The 16,984-nt window shown below is 41.3% G+C and overlaps 2 protein-coding genes across 7 annotated transcripts in view; one reads left to right on the top strand and one right to left on the bottom strand.

The window, feature by feature from the left end:
* Positions 1–2,304, bottom strand: part of LOC109256540 (alpha-1,3-mannosyl-glycoprotein 4-beta-N-acetylglucosaminyltransferase-like protein MGAT4E) — a 31,242-nt gene extending 28,938 nt beyond the window's left edge. Inside the window, exons 1-2 of one of the 4 annotated variants that reach the window (XM_019431960.2) lie at positions 2,193–2,304; positions 1,688–1,756 (exon numbers count right to left, since the gene is read on the bottom strand). The gene's annotated coding sequence lies outside the window, so the exon portion shown is untranslated. Of the gene's footprint in view, positions 1–1,687 lie in introns of all 4 variants that reach the window. The other 3 variants (XM_019431936.2, XM_019431971.2, XM_019431993.2) reach the window with 3 other exon arrangements.
* A 71-nt stretch (positions 2,305–2,375) lies between these two features.
* Positions 2,376–15,966, top strand: TMEM183A (transmembrane protein 183A). Of its 3 annotated transcripts, none has more exons than XM_053909044.1 (8): positions 2,376–2,583; positions 2,782–2,871; positions 3,737–3,904; positions 8,472–8,628; positions 9,570–9,750; positions 12,206–12,286; positions 13,871–14,026; positions 15,260–15,966. In XM_053909044.1, the coding sequence occupies exons 1-8, from the start codon at positions 2,475–2,477 to the stop codon at positions 15,443–15,445; spliced, it is 1,128 nt and encodes a 375-aa protein (XP_053765019.1). In that variant the 5' UTR covers positions 2,376–2,474; the 3' UTR covers positions 15,446–15,966. The 3 variants fall into 3 exon arrangements, with proteins under 3 accessions (XP_053765019.1, XP_053765018.1, XP_053765020.1); XM_053909043.1 differs by having other exon boundaries at positions 2,377–2,583; positions 8,469–8,628; XM_053909045.1 differs by lacking the exon at positions 3,737–3,904 and having other exon boundaries at positions 2,377–2,583; positions 8,469–8,628.
* Positions 15,967–16,984: the final 1,018 nt, after the last annotated feature.

Below are 16,984 nucleotides of genomic sequence, written 5' to 3'. Positions count from 1 at the left end.
AAAATTTTCTTTAAATTCAAGTTAGTTAATATACAGTGCAATATTAGCTTCAGGAGTAGAATTCAATGATTCATCACTTACGTACAACACCCAGCGCTCATTATAACAAGTGTCCTCCTTAATGCCCATCACCCATCTAGTCAATCCAGCAACCCTCAGTTCGTTCTCTCTAGTTAAGAGCCTCTTATGGTTTGCCTCCCTCTCTGTTTCTGTCTTATTTTATTTTCCCTTCCCTTCTCCTTTATCGGTTTTTTTTCTTAAATTCCACATATGAGTGAAATCATATGGTATCTTATCTTTTTCTGACTTATTTCACTTAGCATAATACACTCTAGTTCCATCCACATCATTGTAAATGGCAAGATTTCATTCTTTTTGATGGCTGAGTAATATTCCATTGTGATTAAATACTTTCCATGAATTAATTTTATTATTTCAATAACCCTATTAAGCAGGTATTATCATTATCTTTATAGACAGGAAACTGAAGTCCAGGGAGATTAAATAACTTTTCCAAGGTCACGTGGATAATAAGTGGCAGAGATATTTTTTTGAACCCAGGTAAGTCTGACTTCAGAATCCATACTCTTTATTACTTTTCTCTTTTGCTTTATACTGTCTCCAACAGAAAATTTTACTGTTATGTATTTCTTCAAATTAGAAGGAATAATTTTCCAATGTCTCCAAAGCAATGGTTACTAGGCTTTAGGGTTTCACATGCTATTAAAATTTTAAAGATTCTGATAAACAGCATACATTTGCCACATTTAAGTTTTGACAAGAAAGGACCTCAAAACAAAACAAACCAAACCACCACCACTATCATTTACTATTAGCTTAAAATAAAGGATGATTTAATACCAAAAAAGTAGGATAGATATAACCTAGAACTTCCACTTTGGTGAGAACAAAGATTTTAGGACAATATTCTCCTTCCTTCTTAATACCAGGTTAATAGCTACATGCTGCTTGCATTTAGATACAACAACTCTTTTAGTAACTTTTACAACTTGTCTTTCTAGAAAGAACCTGTGTCTTTGGATCTGGAAGCTAAGAGTGCCATTAATTAAAAATTGTTGCTTTTTAATAGAAAGTGGAATAAAAGATCTATAGGTGTTTTGTTCCACTAAAGTGGCCATAGGACTTAACAGTCTGAGTGGCCTTACTTCTACTCTTGAAATTTCAAAAGATGAAATAAACAGTTTTGGGATTAGACTTCTTTCATTCCGAAGCATTAGAGGAGTAATCATACTGTTGAAAATGAGAACACCTCAGTTAAAACCTTATTTTTTTGCACCTTTGATTTCCTCCAGAATCCCAATGCCCAAGTGTTTTCAACAAAGTGTCAATCATTAGAAATCAACATGAACGTTGGTCTTGTTAATTTTTTTTATGATTACACTCTGCTGGCTGCATTTTGAACTTGACGACAAACATGAATTGTGTACACATGTAAAAATTTGGAACAATTCTTTTACGTAACAGTCTATTAGACCCTTGTTTTATGTTATACTTTAGATAAATTAAGTTTGAATAGCTCAATTATAATCAAGTATATTCAGCTTCAATTATAACTTCTAATTGATTCAAGCCTATTAGCACAATGTTAATAAAAGGCCAGTGGTTTGCTCCTAATGAACTTTTATGTATTACGTAATCACATTAAAAACCGTAGTCTCCTAAATACCTTAGGGTGGCATTCGCTAGTGGGTCCTGCAGTTTGGATGTCAAGACCAGTACCAGCATCTTTTGGGAGCTGCAAGGAAGCCAGAAGGACAAAGAACATAACTCAGAACCCTAACTTCTTATTCGTACTAGCGCTTAGTCCAGGGTCCTGCTGTAACCTTCACTCGGTGACTTTTTTCTCTATCAATACAAAGACAATTTTCTCTCCTCATCGATCCTTCTAGTATTTTGTTTGGGGGACGGTGGTACATTGAAAAACTTTTAAGAACCTCCTTCTCCATTTTGAGAGTTCAGAACTTTATAACTTTTGGATAAGCAATCAGAGTGAAGACTCTTAAAGACCCAGGTTGGACTAGCAAGCACAAAGCTGACCACGTACGGATATTTGGGTCTGAAGTGAGCCTGGAGTGTGGACACAGGCGGTAGCAGAAAAATCGTGGATACCAGGGTGTAAACGCAGTTCTAGTCCACGCCGGCGTGGGTTCCAGGTCTGCGACACCAATTACCTCTCAAGAGGTGCGGCGAAACCCCACACAGCCCAGAACAACGGCAACCCAGACTCAGGTCGATTCGGTACGGAACCCAGACGCAGGTGATCCGTGGGCGCTGGATGATGACGTACTCCTCAGACCAGGCCGTGATTGGTTTCCGAATGGGGCGTCGACCGCCAACGCGACGCGGAGCCCTGGCCTAAGTCCTCGCGAGAGCGGCGGACTCCGGTGCGGGATGGCCGCTGAGCCGGGCGGAGCTGGCTCGCGGCTCCCGGAGCCGGCTCTCCGGCCCGAGGCATGGCCCGGGGTCCCGGCCCGCTAGGCCGGCCTCGCCCCGATACGGTCGCCATGCCCAAGAGAGGGAAGCGCCTCAAGTTCCGGGCCCACGACGCCTGCTCTGGACGAGGTGGGCGAGGGGGTGGGGGCGTTGAAAGGCTCATTGCTGGCGGCAGGGAGGGGGGCTGGACGGCGCCGGGGCGAGCGCTCGCTTGCCTGTAATGGGAGAGCGGCTGGGGCCGGGGACCTGCAGTGAGCAGGAGGTCTAGGCGGGGAGGACGCTGACGAGAGAAGGCCTCCTCCTTTGAGGGTTGATGCTGTATTTCAGTGACCGTGGCGGATTATGCCAACTCGGATCCGGCGGTCGTGAGGTCTGGACGGGTCAAGAAAGCCGTCGCCAATGCTGTTCAGCAGGAAGGTAGGCTGCCAACAAGTCTTTTCAGACTCAGGCCGTGAAGACAGAACTAGGTGTTTCATTTTCCTGGGATCCTGCCTCAGTGTTTTTCTTGCAATCCTTTGGGCATGTTCCCATAAACGTGTTTGCCGTCCTGAGTAGTCATTTATGTATTCGGAGGAGGGGAAAGGGAGGATTAGCCAAGAGCAGTAGCAGTTTCTGTAGCAGAAATATTTTATTTCTGTTTTTGCATCCAAAAAAAAAAAATATATATATATATATCTTTGTGTACTTTTCTGTAATTTTCACTGCCTCCTTCTTGGTTATTCGTCTTTTTCCTGTGGTTCATATGTACTCTCAGTTATTCTGCAGTTGGCTTCTTTGTGTGATAACCTTGAAGTGTGCTTTTCCTTTTCTCATGCTTCTCTTACAAGCCTTTAACTCACAGGTCCCTGCGACTTGTGCTTTTCTGGCACCCACTGACTCTAGCTTAGTAACAGGGTTAAATTGGATTCATTTTCTCTCATTGCTTCTTAGAATTTATGCAAACGAGAATAGCATTAACCTTTTGTTCTTATCCTACAGGGTTTATAGTGGAAGAATAATAATGCACTCCCTTTTTCTTCAGGTCTGAAGTTGACACTTTTAAGGAGTCAATCTCTGCAACTTTGGAGTCAGTTTGCTCATTTGCTTTCCAGTTTTTTTGTATTTAAATGCTAAAATTTCTTTCTTGTTGGTTCTCAGCTTTCTTCAGCAGGCTCTCTCACACTATTGCTCCCCCCTCCCCCCTTTTTCTTTTCCTCTTGGATGCTGATATCCTGCCTAAGTCGTGTCATTTGTATTTCTGGATGGGACTCTGCCATCTCATTCTCCCCTTATTTTCTTCTAGTAAAATCTCTTTGTGGCTTGGAAGCCTCCCAGGTTCCTGCAGTGGAAGCTCTTTCTGGGGTTGGTGAGCCCTGTGACATCATTGACAGCAGTGATGAGATGGATGCTCAGGAGGAGAGCATCCATGAGAGAACCGTCTCCAGAAAAAAAAAGAGCAAGAGGCACAAAGGTATAGGGCTTGTTCCCTTTTGGTTTAGTCCTGTCTGTCATGATCACTTGAAGCTGTTCGCTTTTTCAGTAGGACAAGAGGTGAAGCCAGTGGAGAACCAGGGTTTGGATCTTAGTAGTGGGACAGGTTTAATATACTAGTGCTTTCTACTTTTGTCTAAATTTGAGAGGAAAGGAGATTGGTAAGAGTCAATCTTACAATCTGGAGTTGTAAATTCGACTGTACTAGCCATTCATTGAGAACATGTCATTGGTAGGTAAAAACCCGTATGGTGACATGAACACAAAAAGCCTTTGCATTTCTGGATTTCTGAACAGGTGAGGAAGCAAAGATGTGACCAAAAACGTTTTCCTAAATATGTGGATTGTATATAACCAGTTTCATTTCAGCTGAGGTTAGATATTACTATGGACTTTTAAGTGCTCTGCAATTGTTAATGTCTGCTTATGCCTAATAGATACTGTGGGAAATAGAAAATTATGTGATTTTATACTTTAGTGCCAATAAAACTCACACAAATGAAACAAAGAAAAATAAACTAACAGTATATAATGTGCCAGACTGTCGTGCGGTGGTTTGCTCTAGACTTAATGAATCAGACATTCCTGGGGTAGCACCCAGAATAGCTATTCCTAAAGCTAAAGTGGTTCCAGTGATCAGCTAGAGTTAGGGGAAGCTAATGTATAAATGATATGTGTTTTTGGTGTCAGATGTGCCAGAACTTTGATCTGTACTTGAGAGTCAGATAACAGATATTTGTATTTATTAAAATATATTGGAACAATCAATAATTAGTGGACTGACATCGCTTTGCAATTATGCCAGTTATTGTCAGTGATACCACTGTTTTCCAGAAGGCCAAAGTTAATACTGACATTCCTCACATTTCTTTGTTCCTTAATTTTTGGCTTGAAATCCCTACTCATCATCACCATGCTTTTAGAGGTTTATCTTGCTTTGCTTTGTTTCTGGGCACACTCCAGAGAACAGCTTACAGACTTTTAAAATCTCTTTAATGACATAAAATTCACTCCTTTAATGTGTACAATTCAATGGCTTTAGTATGTTTACAGAGTTGTGCAGCCATGAACATGATCTGAGTTGAGAACATTTCTATCACCCCAAACCTCTTAGCATTATTCCTCATTTCCTCCTAATCCTCCTGGTCCCCCTAGCCTACCCTCAACCACTGATTTACCTTCTGTCTCTATAGATTTGCCTGTTCTGGACATTTCATATAAATGGAATCATACAATATGTGGTCTTTTGTGTCTAGCTGTTTTCATTTAGCATGTTTTCAAGTTCATCCATTTTGTAGGATATAACAGTACTTCAGTTTATTTGGCTATTTTTTAAAAAAACATTAAAAAAGTTTTTTTTTTTTTTTTAGTGTTTATTTTTGAGAGAGAGAGACACACAGTGTGTGAGCAGGGTAGGGGTAGAGAGAGAGGGAAACACAGAACCTGAGGCAGGCTCCAGGCTTTGAGCTGTTAGCACAGAGCCTGACGCGGGGCTTGAACCCACGGAATGCAAGATCATGACCTGAGCTGAAGTCGCGGATGCTTAACCAACTGAGCCACCCAGGCGCCCCTATTGACTATTTTGAATAATGCTGCTGTGAATGCTCTTGTACAAGTTTTTGTATGGATGTATATTTTCATTTCTGTTGGGTAGGAGTGAAAGTGCTGAATCACATGGTAACTCTGGTTTAACTTTTTGAGTAATTGCCAGTGTGTTTTTTGTAGTTTCCATTTTACATTCCCACCAGTAATGTAAAGAGTTCCAGTTTCTCTACATTCTCACCAACACTTGTTATTGTCTGACTTTTTAAATTAAAGCCATCATAGTGGATGTCAGGTTTATGTCATGGTTTAGATTTGTGTTTCTCTGATGGCTAATGATGTTGAGCATCTTTTCATGTGTGCTTATTGCCCATTTGTATGTCTTCTTTAGAGAAATGTCTACTCAAATCCTTTGCCCATTTAAAAAAAATTTTTTTTAACATTTATTCATTTTTGAGACAGAGACAGAACGCAAGTGGGGGTGGGGCAGAGAGAAAGGGAGACACAGAATCCGAAGCAGGCTCCAGGCTCTGAGCTGTCATCACAGCCTGATGTGGGGCTCGAACTCACAGACCATGAGATCATGACCTGAACTGAAGGTGGATGCTTAACCAACAGCCACCCAGGCACCCTATCCTTTGCCCATTTTTAAGTTGGGTTATCTTTTTATTACTGAGTTGTGAGAATTCTTTGTGTATTCAGGATACAAGTCACTTACCAGATACATAATTTGTGGCTTTCAGGTTTAACTATAATTCATCTTTTAGTTCTCTGCTCTGCTTTACTTTCATTAGGTTCCTTCATTCTAGTCAGACTGGTCTTTTTTTTTTTTTTTTTTTTTACCTTCTCTTTTTAGCTTCTTTTTAATGAAACAAATACAGAAGAAGAGAAAATAGTATAATGAGTCCCATATAGCTGTTACCCAGCATTAACACTTATCAGCTTATGGCCATTTTTGTTTCAACCACTACTCCCCCACCTCAACACACACACTGGATTATTCTGAAACAATTTCCGGGCATCCTGTTATTATCTGTAAATATTTTGGTAGTTCCCTCCAAAAGACAAATACTCTTTAACAACAACAACACAATTAATCCTGTCTAAAAAGGTTAATAGTAATTTCTTAATAGTATCAGAATCTTGTTAGGCTTGTCTCTTTATTGCTGTCACATGTGTTTTGTTTTTCTAGGTCTCTGGGCTTTATGTTTACTGTTTATTTCACTTGGAATACTTTTAAGCTATATCTATCAAAGTTCTTTATGTCCTTCATGGCTTATCTCCAAGAGGCTTTCTTTTACTGATTCCATTTCCTGCATCTTGAAATTTCTTAATCATGATGTTTCAAACACTGACAGTTCTTCAGTAGTTACCAAGTTTTGTCCCTAAAGATGAACATTTTTAAACAGCACTCTGCTTTGTAAAGCTCCTTATGGGACTCAGTGGGAGAAATTCTGATAGTCCTTTTCATTCTTCTTTAGGGAGAGATTTAATGTGGGAGAAGGTGGGGCCCAAACATGGCACACTTAACCTTAAATGGTTACCAGAAATTATAAGGAAGAATTGCAACCAGAGAAGAGGATGTTGTTTTGGAGGCATTGGTCCGTGTAACGAAGAATCTAATGCAACAACCTGATTGAGTCATATAGCTGCAGGAAGCTGTTAGCTAAAAAAGTAGAGGCAGCTTTGGGGAGGTAGTGTAGGGTCGTTTTGCCCACGAAAGAGAAAGAAGAAAAGTTCTCTTTGGATAGTTGTGTGACTAGGTCTGAATTACAGGTTAGGGTTAGGGTTTGTCCAGGTGCAGATATCTTTATAGAGTGTGAGTTTTTGTTTGAACTTGAGACATCAGATGGACCTCAGAGTTAAGAGAATGAACCCTGATGAAGTCTGAAGGAGGAGGAGGTGGGGATACGTTGTCACAGGGCATCTTTGAATACTGAATGCTCCTGGCCAGGATCATAGGTCAAACTGGCAATGAAACAAGGAACTGGAAGGAAAGAAACATGTCTACAGGCATTTATTGAGTGATGAAGATATGCTGTAACTTACCTGCTGTTTTATTTAGTTTGCACTTTGAGGCTTCATCATACCATTTTAAAATCAGTTTTTTTTTTTTTTTTTTTTTTTTAGAATGACTGAATTGAAGAAAATGTTTAGTGGATGGGGACTGTGAGGGAAATCAAGGGCAGAATATTTTGTTTTGTTTTTTTAAGTAGGCTTCATGCCTAGTGGTGGAGCCCAACATGAGGCCTGAACTCATTACCCTGATATCAAGACCCGAGCTGAGATCAAGAATCTTTTTTTTTAATAACATTTTTTTAAAGTTTATTTTTGAGAGAGAGAGAGAACGAGAGAGAGAGAATGAGAGAGAGAGGACATGAGCAGGAGAGGGGCAGAGAGAGAGGGAGACAGAATCCGAAACAAGCTCTAGGCTGTCAGCACAGAGCATGATGCGGGACTTGAACTTGGGAACTGTGAGATCATGACCTGAGCCGAAGTTGGATGCTCAACCGACTGAGCCACTCAGGCACCCCTGAGATCAAGAATCTGATTCTCAACCGACTGAGCCACCCAGAGGCAGAGTTCGTGGTGCAAAGCTAGAATTTGGAGTAAAACCTGGGTTCTGTTTACCTTAACCTAGTGCCAAGGTTGTGTCTTATTACTAATAAAATGGGCACAGTAATATTTTCCTTATTTCTGTTGAAGAATTATTGGAGTGGAATGGTATAATGTATGCAGAAGTACTTTGGCAAACTTCAAAATAGTGTTTGAATAGTTGTTAAATAAAAGCCTTTTAAGAATATGACCTAGTCACTTGGGCAACAGGAAGCAAGTTTCTAGCAGCTAGAATAAGCAGGAAATGATGAGCCTGACAGGCTTTCTTGGACCTGTTTAAAACTGTTTTTTTAACAGTGCAAGCCCTGGGAGAATTGAAATCATTGGGGATCTTTAGGTATGTGTGTAATAGAAGGTCAAAGGTTATATTCTCTTTTCTGTTTCAGAAGACCTGGACGGGGCTGGAGGAGAAGAGTATCCCATGGATATTTGGCTATTGCTGGCCTCCTATATCCGTCCTGAGGACATTGTGAATTTTTCCCTGATTTGTAAGAATGCCTGGACTGTCACTTGCACTGCTGCCTTTTGGACCAGGTTGTACCGAAGGTGCGACCGCAGGGAGCTCACTCTATTGTCTTTGTAGCTGATTTCATTGCTGATTATGATTTGGAGCTACTCCCTGGCTGGTGACTGTTTTCACTTTCTCTGCTCCATGCCGGGCATGAGCCTAGCTTTGGACTCCTTGAACCCCTCTTTTTTTTTTTTTTTTTTTTTTTTTTAATATGAAATTTATTGTCAAATTGGTTTGCATACAACACCCAGTGCTCATCCCAAATTGAGCCCCTCTTTAATTTAAAATTGGTGTTATTAATTCATCCAGGTAATTGTCTTCCCTGTGGTTGCCCCCTCCCCCATCCAGTATCCACTTTCGACAAAAAGTCTTGCTTCGGGTCTCACAAAGAGTGGTCTTTGACTTTTCTTCATAAGTTTATTTTAACTAGAATTTTCAAAAGCTACAGATGTCTATCTGCTTACCTTTCTAACTGGGTTCATTGTTTCTTAGTTTGCTAATTATCATGAAGTATCGTAGAGTTTTTGTACTCCTGTTGCCCGGTGTATAGTTGTAGAGGTGAGAGTGAGGAGCAAGTGAATGATATAATTAGTAAGACGGCTAGCTTTTGCTACCAGATGCAGAAATGTAACGAAGATTATAAACTCTCAGTAAGGATGTTATGGGGAGAGATGTTGAGGTGGAAGTATGTAGAGAACTTGTTGAGACATGAAACACATGAGTGGACTGCGGGATTACAAGATTGTGTGAATTGGTTTTTGCATAGCAAAGAAGTAAAAATAGCTAAGAAATGAAGAAGTGGTGGTGGTGTGTGTGTGTGTGTGTACACGTGTGTGCATGGGAGAACACTGGGGACAAGCTAACTACTGGCCAGTAGAATCATACAGTTAGGTTCATATGGAGAGTAGGAATCCTAGGGGACCCAGAGCAGGAGAGATAGGTCACATATTGGTAGGAGTAATGTGTCATGTTTCAGGCACTACACGCTGGATGCCTCTCTGCCTTTGCGCCTGCGACCAGAGTCCATGGAGAAGCTGCGCTGTCTCCGGGCATGTGTGATCCGATCTCTGTACCATATGTATGAGCCATTTGCTGCTCGAATCTCCAAGAATCCAGCCATTCCAGAAAGCACTCCCAGCACATTAAAGAATTCCAAAGTAAGTGAGAATTATTGTTGGCGCCTAACTAGTGGACTCTTGTATGGTGGGCCTATTGATATGGCTTATCTCCAGCTTTCCTGATGGGGAGGGCTAGGGCTATAGGTTCCAGGCTGCTAGGGGACTAATGGAAGCTTTCAGGACTCAAGGGTTTCACTTCTCTAAGACATTCCTGCTCTGCTGGGCTGGCTTTTCTTACCTTTACCTTAAAGCTTTCTTGTGCTTCTAGCATATTCTTTATTCTCTTTACTTTATTCTCATGCATTGTACATTGGATCACTTGAGATGGTTTTGATGGTTTGGGTTAGGAAGAGCACAACTCAAACGGTAGATGTAAACTGTAATTCTTATAAGGCGCTTTAAATCACGATGCAAAGATATAACACGAACACCTTAGTAATTTTCTTTTCTGAATGTGACCTTGATGTCTAGGCTTCTTGTTTCTTGTTGACCTCGTTAAAAGGTTTTGGTACAGACTTTAGCCTATGCTAAGTGCCCACTGTTGCCAAGCTCTGGGCTAGGTCATTTCAGAGAGTATAAGGTACTCGCGCTCGTAGATTTTAGCTCTCTCAAATTCTTGTTGTGTCCTAGGCTATTTCTTATATCTTGGGATTTCCCCAGTAGTTTTTATTCATACATTGTACTCAAGTATCTGGCATTCTTCTGATTTGTAAATAGGTCTATTAGCCTTTGGGCCTTTCTCTCCTTTTCGCCATATTGAAATATCCAGCGAACCCACTTTTGCCGAGCTAGACCAGTACAACAGACACGATCACTTAGGCAAGTTGATGCCTCAGCCTGTTTCTCCTTCAACTAATACCGTTGTCTACATTCTGTCTCTTATGAGTTGTGGGTAAATTTTATTACTCTATTCCTACCCCAGCTCTGGTGTTCTGTAGCACTTTCCGTTCTCTTCTATTTTGTTGCTGTGCTTTGGGTGTTCTGATTCTTCTCGCCTAGTTTAGCTCCAGTGTGATACTATTCTACCTGCTACATGTTGGTTGAAAGGGTACTGTTGGTTTCAGGATTATCGAGGTTCCTTCCAGGATTGCAGACTGAGATGATCAGGGTTATGGGCTGAGCTCAATTTAATACCACACTCGCTGGTGGCTTTAGGGCAAGTGTAGAATGCGGGGCGAGTAGAATTTCACCCAGCAGCTGCTTCCGCTAGTAATATGAGTGGACGGTATATCATCTCACACTTGCAGTTTGCCTCCCCCAGAAACATTTGATAGTATCAGCCCAAGTATGAGGAGGTGGGGATCATCCCAAAGCTACACATCATGCCAGGTGTGAGTCATTTGCTGGGAGTAGAGCAGCACTGGGCGAACTCCTCATGCCTGACACATCCTAGCGGCTCCAGTGCACAATGCAAGTGCTACTGCCTAAATCGAAAATACCTCTGGCTTCATAGTCTTATCACTTATGTTAATTTTTTAAAAGTAGATTATAAAAAGCCAAGGTGGTGAAACCTAAGGTCTTATTCCAGATAGTAAGCCCAGGCCTCTTGGCTGCTTCTTTCGTGCCTTGTTGTTAGAGATCTCTTAAGAGGATGTGGGACCTGCAGTGGCAGGTGTCCCATGCATGGCCTTGCCACTTGTATAACCACAATCGCATGGCATTCAGGGAGTTGGCAGCATGCCTAAAGGAAGTTGTCCCACGTTCCTGGACTCCAGCTTTTCGTATTTGATTCTCCCTCTCTCTCTTTTCAATAGCATAGCTTGTATGGGACACTGGAGCCGTTGTGATGGCAGCAGAAGTGTCTGCCCCTTAAAGCCAAGCCCATTATTTTTGATGGAACAGCAGGACGTACAGGGCATGTCTGAAGGGCAGGACAGCTGGCACGGCGGACGACCCACCCCTTATCCCCTGGGAGGTACTTAACTTCTTGTGTTAACCCTAGCTGTAGCCTGACTTTCACTGAGGGGCTTACTTGAGACTGAATTCAGCCCAGCTCTGTAGTTTTCACATCGGCTGTCTGCTCCCAGAAGGTCCTGAGTGGCTTGCTCCTGTTACAGGACCGGCCATCTCTGCCTGCCTTATGGCTTTGTTATCATCTTGCCTGGTGGCTACTGGCTGCCCTTATATTTTCATATAGAGGAGTGGCTTGCTGAATCAGAGAATGTCCCAGTCTCTAGAGACCATGTTTCTGTCTTTAAAGATGAGAACAGTGGGGGTTGACCTCAACAGCATCTGAGGTTGACTTATATTGGTCCCTCTTCTCTTTACTGAATAACCCTGGGACTGTGTCTTTTCATGTTGCACCAGTGTCAAATTGGCGGGGAGGGGTCTCTATCTGTGCCAAAGTAAAATCTCAGCATTGGGACTGTGGCTGGCTTTAGAGCTGTCAAACAGGTTTTTGCTGGTTATTTTTTGTGACCTTATTTTGATTTTTTTCCTTTTCTGTCTTATATTTATTTATTTTTGGTTTACTTTATTTTTCTTTTTCTTACAGTGCTTACTTTTCTGGTGCAGAAAGATTGTTGGGAACAGACAGGAACCAATGTGGGAATTCAACTTTAAGTTCAAAAAACAGGTATGTAGTCGTATCTTCTTGTTTTTCAGGCACTATGCTGTTCTAATAAATTTCACTAGGCATAAAATTGCCTTATTAAAATCAAATAGTACACATCAAAACTTACAGAAATGCCATGAGAAGAAAAGGAAGGACGAATTACCCCATACGAAAGAGACCCCGTGGTACAATAGTGTAATGCAAAGTGGGCACTGAATCGGGGAACAAAGAGCTATAAAAGACACATGGGGACAATTCAAGAAATTTGAGGATGCTGTGAATATGAGATGATAGGAAATTATTGTTAATTTCTTAGGTATGACGGTGACACTCTGGTTATGTGTCTTCATCCATGCTGAATAAGGTGGTGCATCAGTGCTGCTTTCAGATGGCTTTGCCCCTTCTGCCCCCAACGTGCGTGTGATTTGTATATGTGTGTATACATAACATGAGAGAGAGGTGGGAGGAGAGAAGATGGAATATCTAATGATAGAGGGTATACAGGAGTTTATTGCACTCTTTTATTACCTTTTCTGTATAGTTGATGACTTTCTAAACATGGGAAAAAGGGGAAAACTTGTTATAACAATGTACTGGGGTTGTTTGCCTATCACTTTTTGTTTTTCAAAGCAAATGTATTTGTAAACAACAGTGATTTGTATGGTTTTACACCTGAGGCCGTGTGGGGAGGCCCTGAGGAAAGGGGCTGCCAAGAGGCTATGTATAAGAAGAGGAGATAGTATTCTACTCTGTCTCTGCCTTTTGCTTGGACTGTACCTGAGATCTTGGCCTCTGTGAGGGTCTGCTTTGCTTGTCTTTACTTCTTGTCCTCAGCAGGCTCATTTCTTCCTTTTGTCTCCCCTACTTAGTATCTTATGAGGAGATGCATTATAAATGCGATTAGTTATCCTGCACTTGATGGTAGGTGAGTTACAGATAGGTTTATAATGAAAGTAAATCATATTTTTCCATTTGATTGTTTTTTTTTTTAAACGTGGTTTTAGGGAAGAATTTTGGCTCTAATCATTTGATGTTAATAAGAGGTCCTCAATCTGTGATACCCATTAGATGTTGATAGAAGGTCCACCATGGGATCTTTCTGGGAAGGAGCTGCAGGGCAGTCTCAGCAGTGTTCCAGCTGAGACCGGAATTAACTGCAGAAAGATGAATGCTGAGATTTCCTTTAGTTCTGAGACTCACGACTCTTTTATTTATGGTGACTGGAATTAGACGGCCACTTCTGCTTCTGTCCCATTTGTGCAGCAGATGTTCTTTGGAGTCCAACAAGTCACAAGGAGTTTGCAATCTTTCAAACATTGGAGAGCTTCTGATAGAGCTATAAGTTTCTATTTCTTGCCAGAAGGCCGGAAATCCCGCCTAAATGAAGCATATACCCATTGCCACATTGCTTATCCTAATGTGTTTCCTCTTCTTTCAAAAGGCAGGTTTTCCTTGATCTGTATAGAAACCAATATGTCTATAAAGAGAGGAGGTGACAGAAGAGCGATCTTATCCTTTTGTTGAGCCATAGGACTTTCACGGGTGGAGTGTTAGAGCCATGAACATTTCCTCTAAGCTATGAGAGTAATTCTCAGTTCTCTTCAGTCCCCTAGATTAAAGAGCAATTGTATGGGAGGGTTGCAGCCTCCCGTTCAGTACGAAGATGTTCATACCAACCCAGACCAGGACTGCTGCCTACTACAGGTCACTACCCTCAACTTCATCTTTATTCCAATTGTCATGGGAATGATATTTACCCTGGTAAGTGGGGACAGCGTGTCATTTTTAGCTCTTTTACATACTCTCACTATACGGAGGGCTGGACAGAAATTTATAAATTTAATCATCGAGGAAGAAATCTTTGAAGAATAATTTTTTTTTTTTTTTTAAATTCTGAAAGCAGATTTATATATTAGGAACAGATTTATGGAGGAGTTAATCATATCTGAGAATATCTTATCTCATGTCTTTTTTGCATCTTTGTATAGTTATCATTAATATTGGAGAAACATCATCCTTTCAGGGATAATATGGAGGCTTATATATGAGCACTGTATGTCAGGACCTTGAGGCGTGCTTGTGGTGTCATAAATGGAATACTAAAATGTAGGGTGACCACTCGGTCCCCTGTGTGATGGTGACTATTCAAGCCTTAGCCAAGAATTAGATTAGTAAACAACAAATATGTCTCTGGCCTATTTTCCAAGTTTTTAAAAATTTTGACTGGATTGGGAACTTGAGAGTTCATGTGATTTATCTTTGCCGTCCTTTAGGCTTATGTTCAGAGCTGCGTGGGGTTCCAACCTCCACACTGAAAATAGTTTTATTCTTTTTTTAATGGTAAAATAAATAATGCATACTTCATGGAAAGAACTTAAATAATACATAAATACATCGAGAAAGGAAAGGTGACCTAGATGTTGACTGTCCTATAACTATTAACTTTTTGGGAGTTGTTCTTTATTGTGTCCATTATTATGTACATGCATACGTCCACTCTCTTAAATAATTTTGTATAATTGAGATTCTATCATACATGCTGTGTTGGTTGTTAGGCACCTCTCCCCTCCCTCAAGGTTAAGTCACATTAATGACCTAGTTATATATTCAGATTCCCTGTACTTCATGCTCCTACAGTTCTGTACAGACCAACATATTTAGAGATTGTGTGGTTCATTTTACCAAACATGTGATCAGATGTATGTTTCATGCATCTTGTTTGACTTGCTCAAAATATCTCATCAGGATGCCTTCAAGTCATTTCGTATAGCTCCCACCCAGCTTTTAAAAATTGACTTCAGTGGTAGTCTGTGTGTGTGTATCCTGGTTTACTCAGCTATTTGAGAGGCTTTCTTTAGCAGAGTTTAAATATGAAGAAATTTCATTTTGTGGCCCAGCCAGTGTAAATTTTGTCTAGACTGTCTTATTTCAGAGTAAGCCGTAGGAAAACAAGGTTGTTGGATTTGGGGACTGAATTTGCTTTTTCTCTGCTAGTTTACTATCAATGTGAGCACGGACATGCGGCATCATCGCGTGAGACTGGTGTTCCAGGACTCTCCTGTCCGTGGCGGCCGGAAACTGCGCAGCGAACAGGGCGTGCAAATCATCCTGGACCCAGTGCACAGCGTTCGACTCTTTGACTGGTGGCATCCTCAGTACCCATTCTCCCTGAGAGCATAGTTACTGCTTCTCGTCGCTGAGGGCAGCCCTGAGCTGGGCCAGTCCATTAGTAATCAGATTCCGGTTTGGAAGGGGCGTCCGGATTGTATATCTGGTCAGTAACGCACGTGCTCTTCCAGTTCCCCGGGCTCCTGGTAGGGGAAGGAGAAGGATTGAATCGAGAGGAAAAACAACTATGATTTATAAACATATTTTAATGTAAAAAATGTGCATTTGAAAGGAGAAACCTGGCCCCATTTTCTGTGTTAAACCCCATTTGGTGCTATTGAGTTTGTTGTTCTTTATTCTTTTATCCCAGCAAAAATGGATGATCTTGCTCTAGGGAAAAATTAAACTCTTGAATCTCCAAACAAGGAAGTTTCAGCCTTCCCTTGTGATCAGAGAGGAGCCTTAGAGGCCTAAAATTGTTGCTACTATTGCTTCCCATTAAGCTCCCCCTCAAATTCAAGTGAATATTTTCTCTTCTCCCTTTACCCTCCTCCAGAAATAAAGCAGGTGACAGGGTTTTCAGAATCTTAGAAGATTGACTTGTGTATCTTTCTTTAAAAATCACTTTTGGATATTTGCATAAATATTTTTTTGCCAATTTGGATTTTTGCACGAGGCTTGATAGTGGTGGTGATGATGACTTTGTGCCCTTGATACTCTACTAGGAACTTTACACGATAACACTAATTCTCATGATCCTGCAAGGTAGGTGATACTGGTCCCATTCTGTGGTTGAGAAAACTGAATCCGTGACTTACCCAAGGCCATGCAGCCAATAAATGGTGGAGGATTCTGACCCAGGTCTTTTTGCTGTCCCACAGTTAAAAAGTTCGTTTCATTCCCTCTGGTAGATGGTGGCAAAAGGGAGGAGGCAGATTGTACATAGATAAGAAAGTAAGAGGATAAGTAAAAATTTGATTGTGGTATACCTTATCCGTAATCAGCCTAAAAGGTATATATGAAAGAGTCTTTGGAATATGTGTTTCTTTTCTTTTCTTTTCTTTTCTTTTCTTTTCTTTTCTTTTCTTTTCTTTTCTTTTCTTTTCTCTTTTTTTAATGTTTATTCATTTTTGAGAGACAGAGACAGAGCATGAGCGGGGAAGGGGCAGAGAGAGAGGGAGACACAGAATCCAAAGCAGGCTCCAGGCTCTGAGCTGTCAGCACAGAGCCTGACGCGGGGCTCGAACTCACGGACTGTGAAATCGTGACCTGAGCCGAAGTCGGACGCTCAACCGACTGAGCCACCCAGGCGCCCCTGGAATATGTGTTTCTAAGTAAATTGCAAAACAGACCAAGAAAGGCAGAAGAATAATGATATTTTCATTGAATTGTTAGGCATTTATTATGCTGAAGGTCATTTAAAAAAAAATGCATTCTGTGTTGAAACCAGCCTCCTGAACTATAAGCACTTTGTGATCTGCCTCTGCCCTGGCCTGCCCTATGCTGCCTATCATTCTGTGTGCCTACAGGAGACTGGCCTTACATCCCTGCAGAAATGCTAATGTCCTGTTAGAGGACTTGGTGTAGCTGGTGTACTCTGAGAAGAGGTTC

The sequence above is a fragment of the Panthera pardus genome, unplaced genomic scaffold (genome assembly GCF_024362965.1).
Source record: "Panthera pardus isolate Hobbes unplaced genomic scaffold, ASM2436296v1 HiC_scaffold_21, whole genome shotgun sequence".
In the NCBI taxonomy this organism is placed as follows: domain Eukaryota; kingdom Metazoa; phylum Chordata; class Mammalia; order Carnivora; family Felidae; genus Panthera; species Panthera pardus.
The sequence above is the reverse complement of the archived record's forward strand: the minus strand, read 5'-3'. Positions and strand labels throughout refer to the sequence as shown.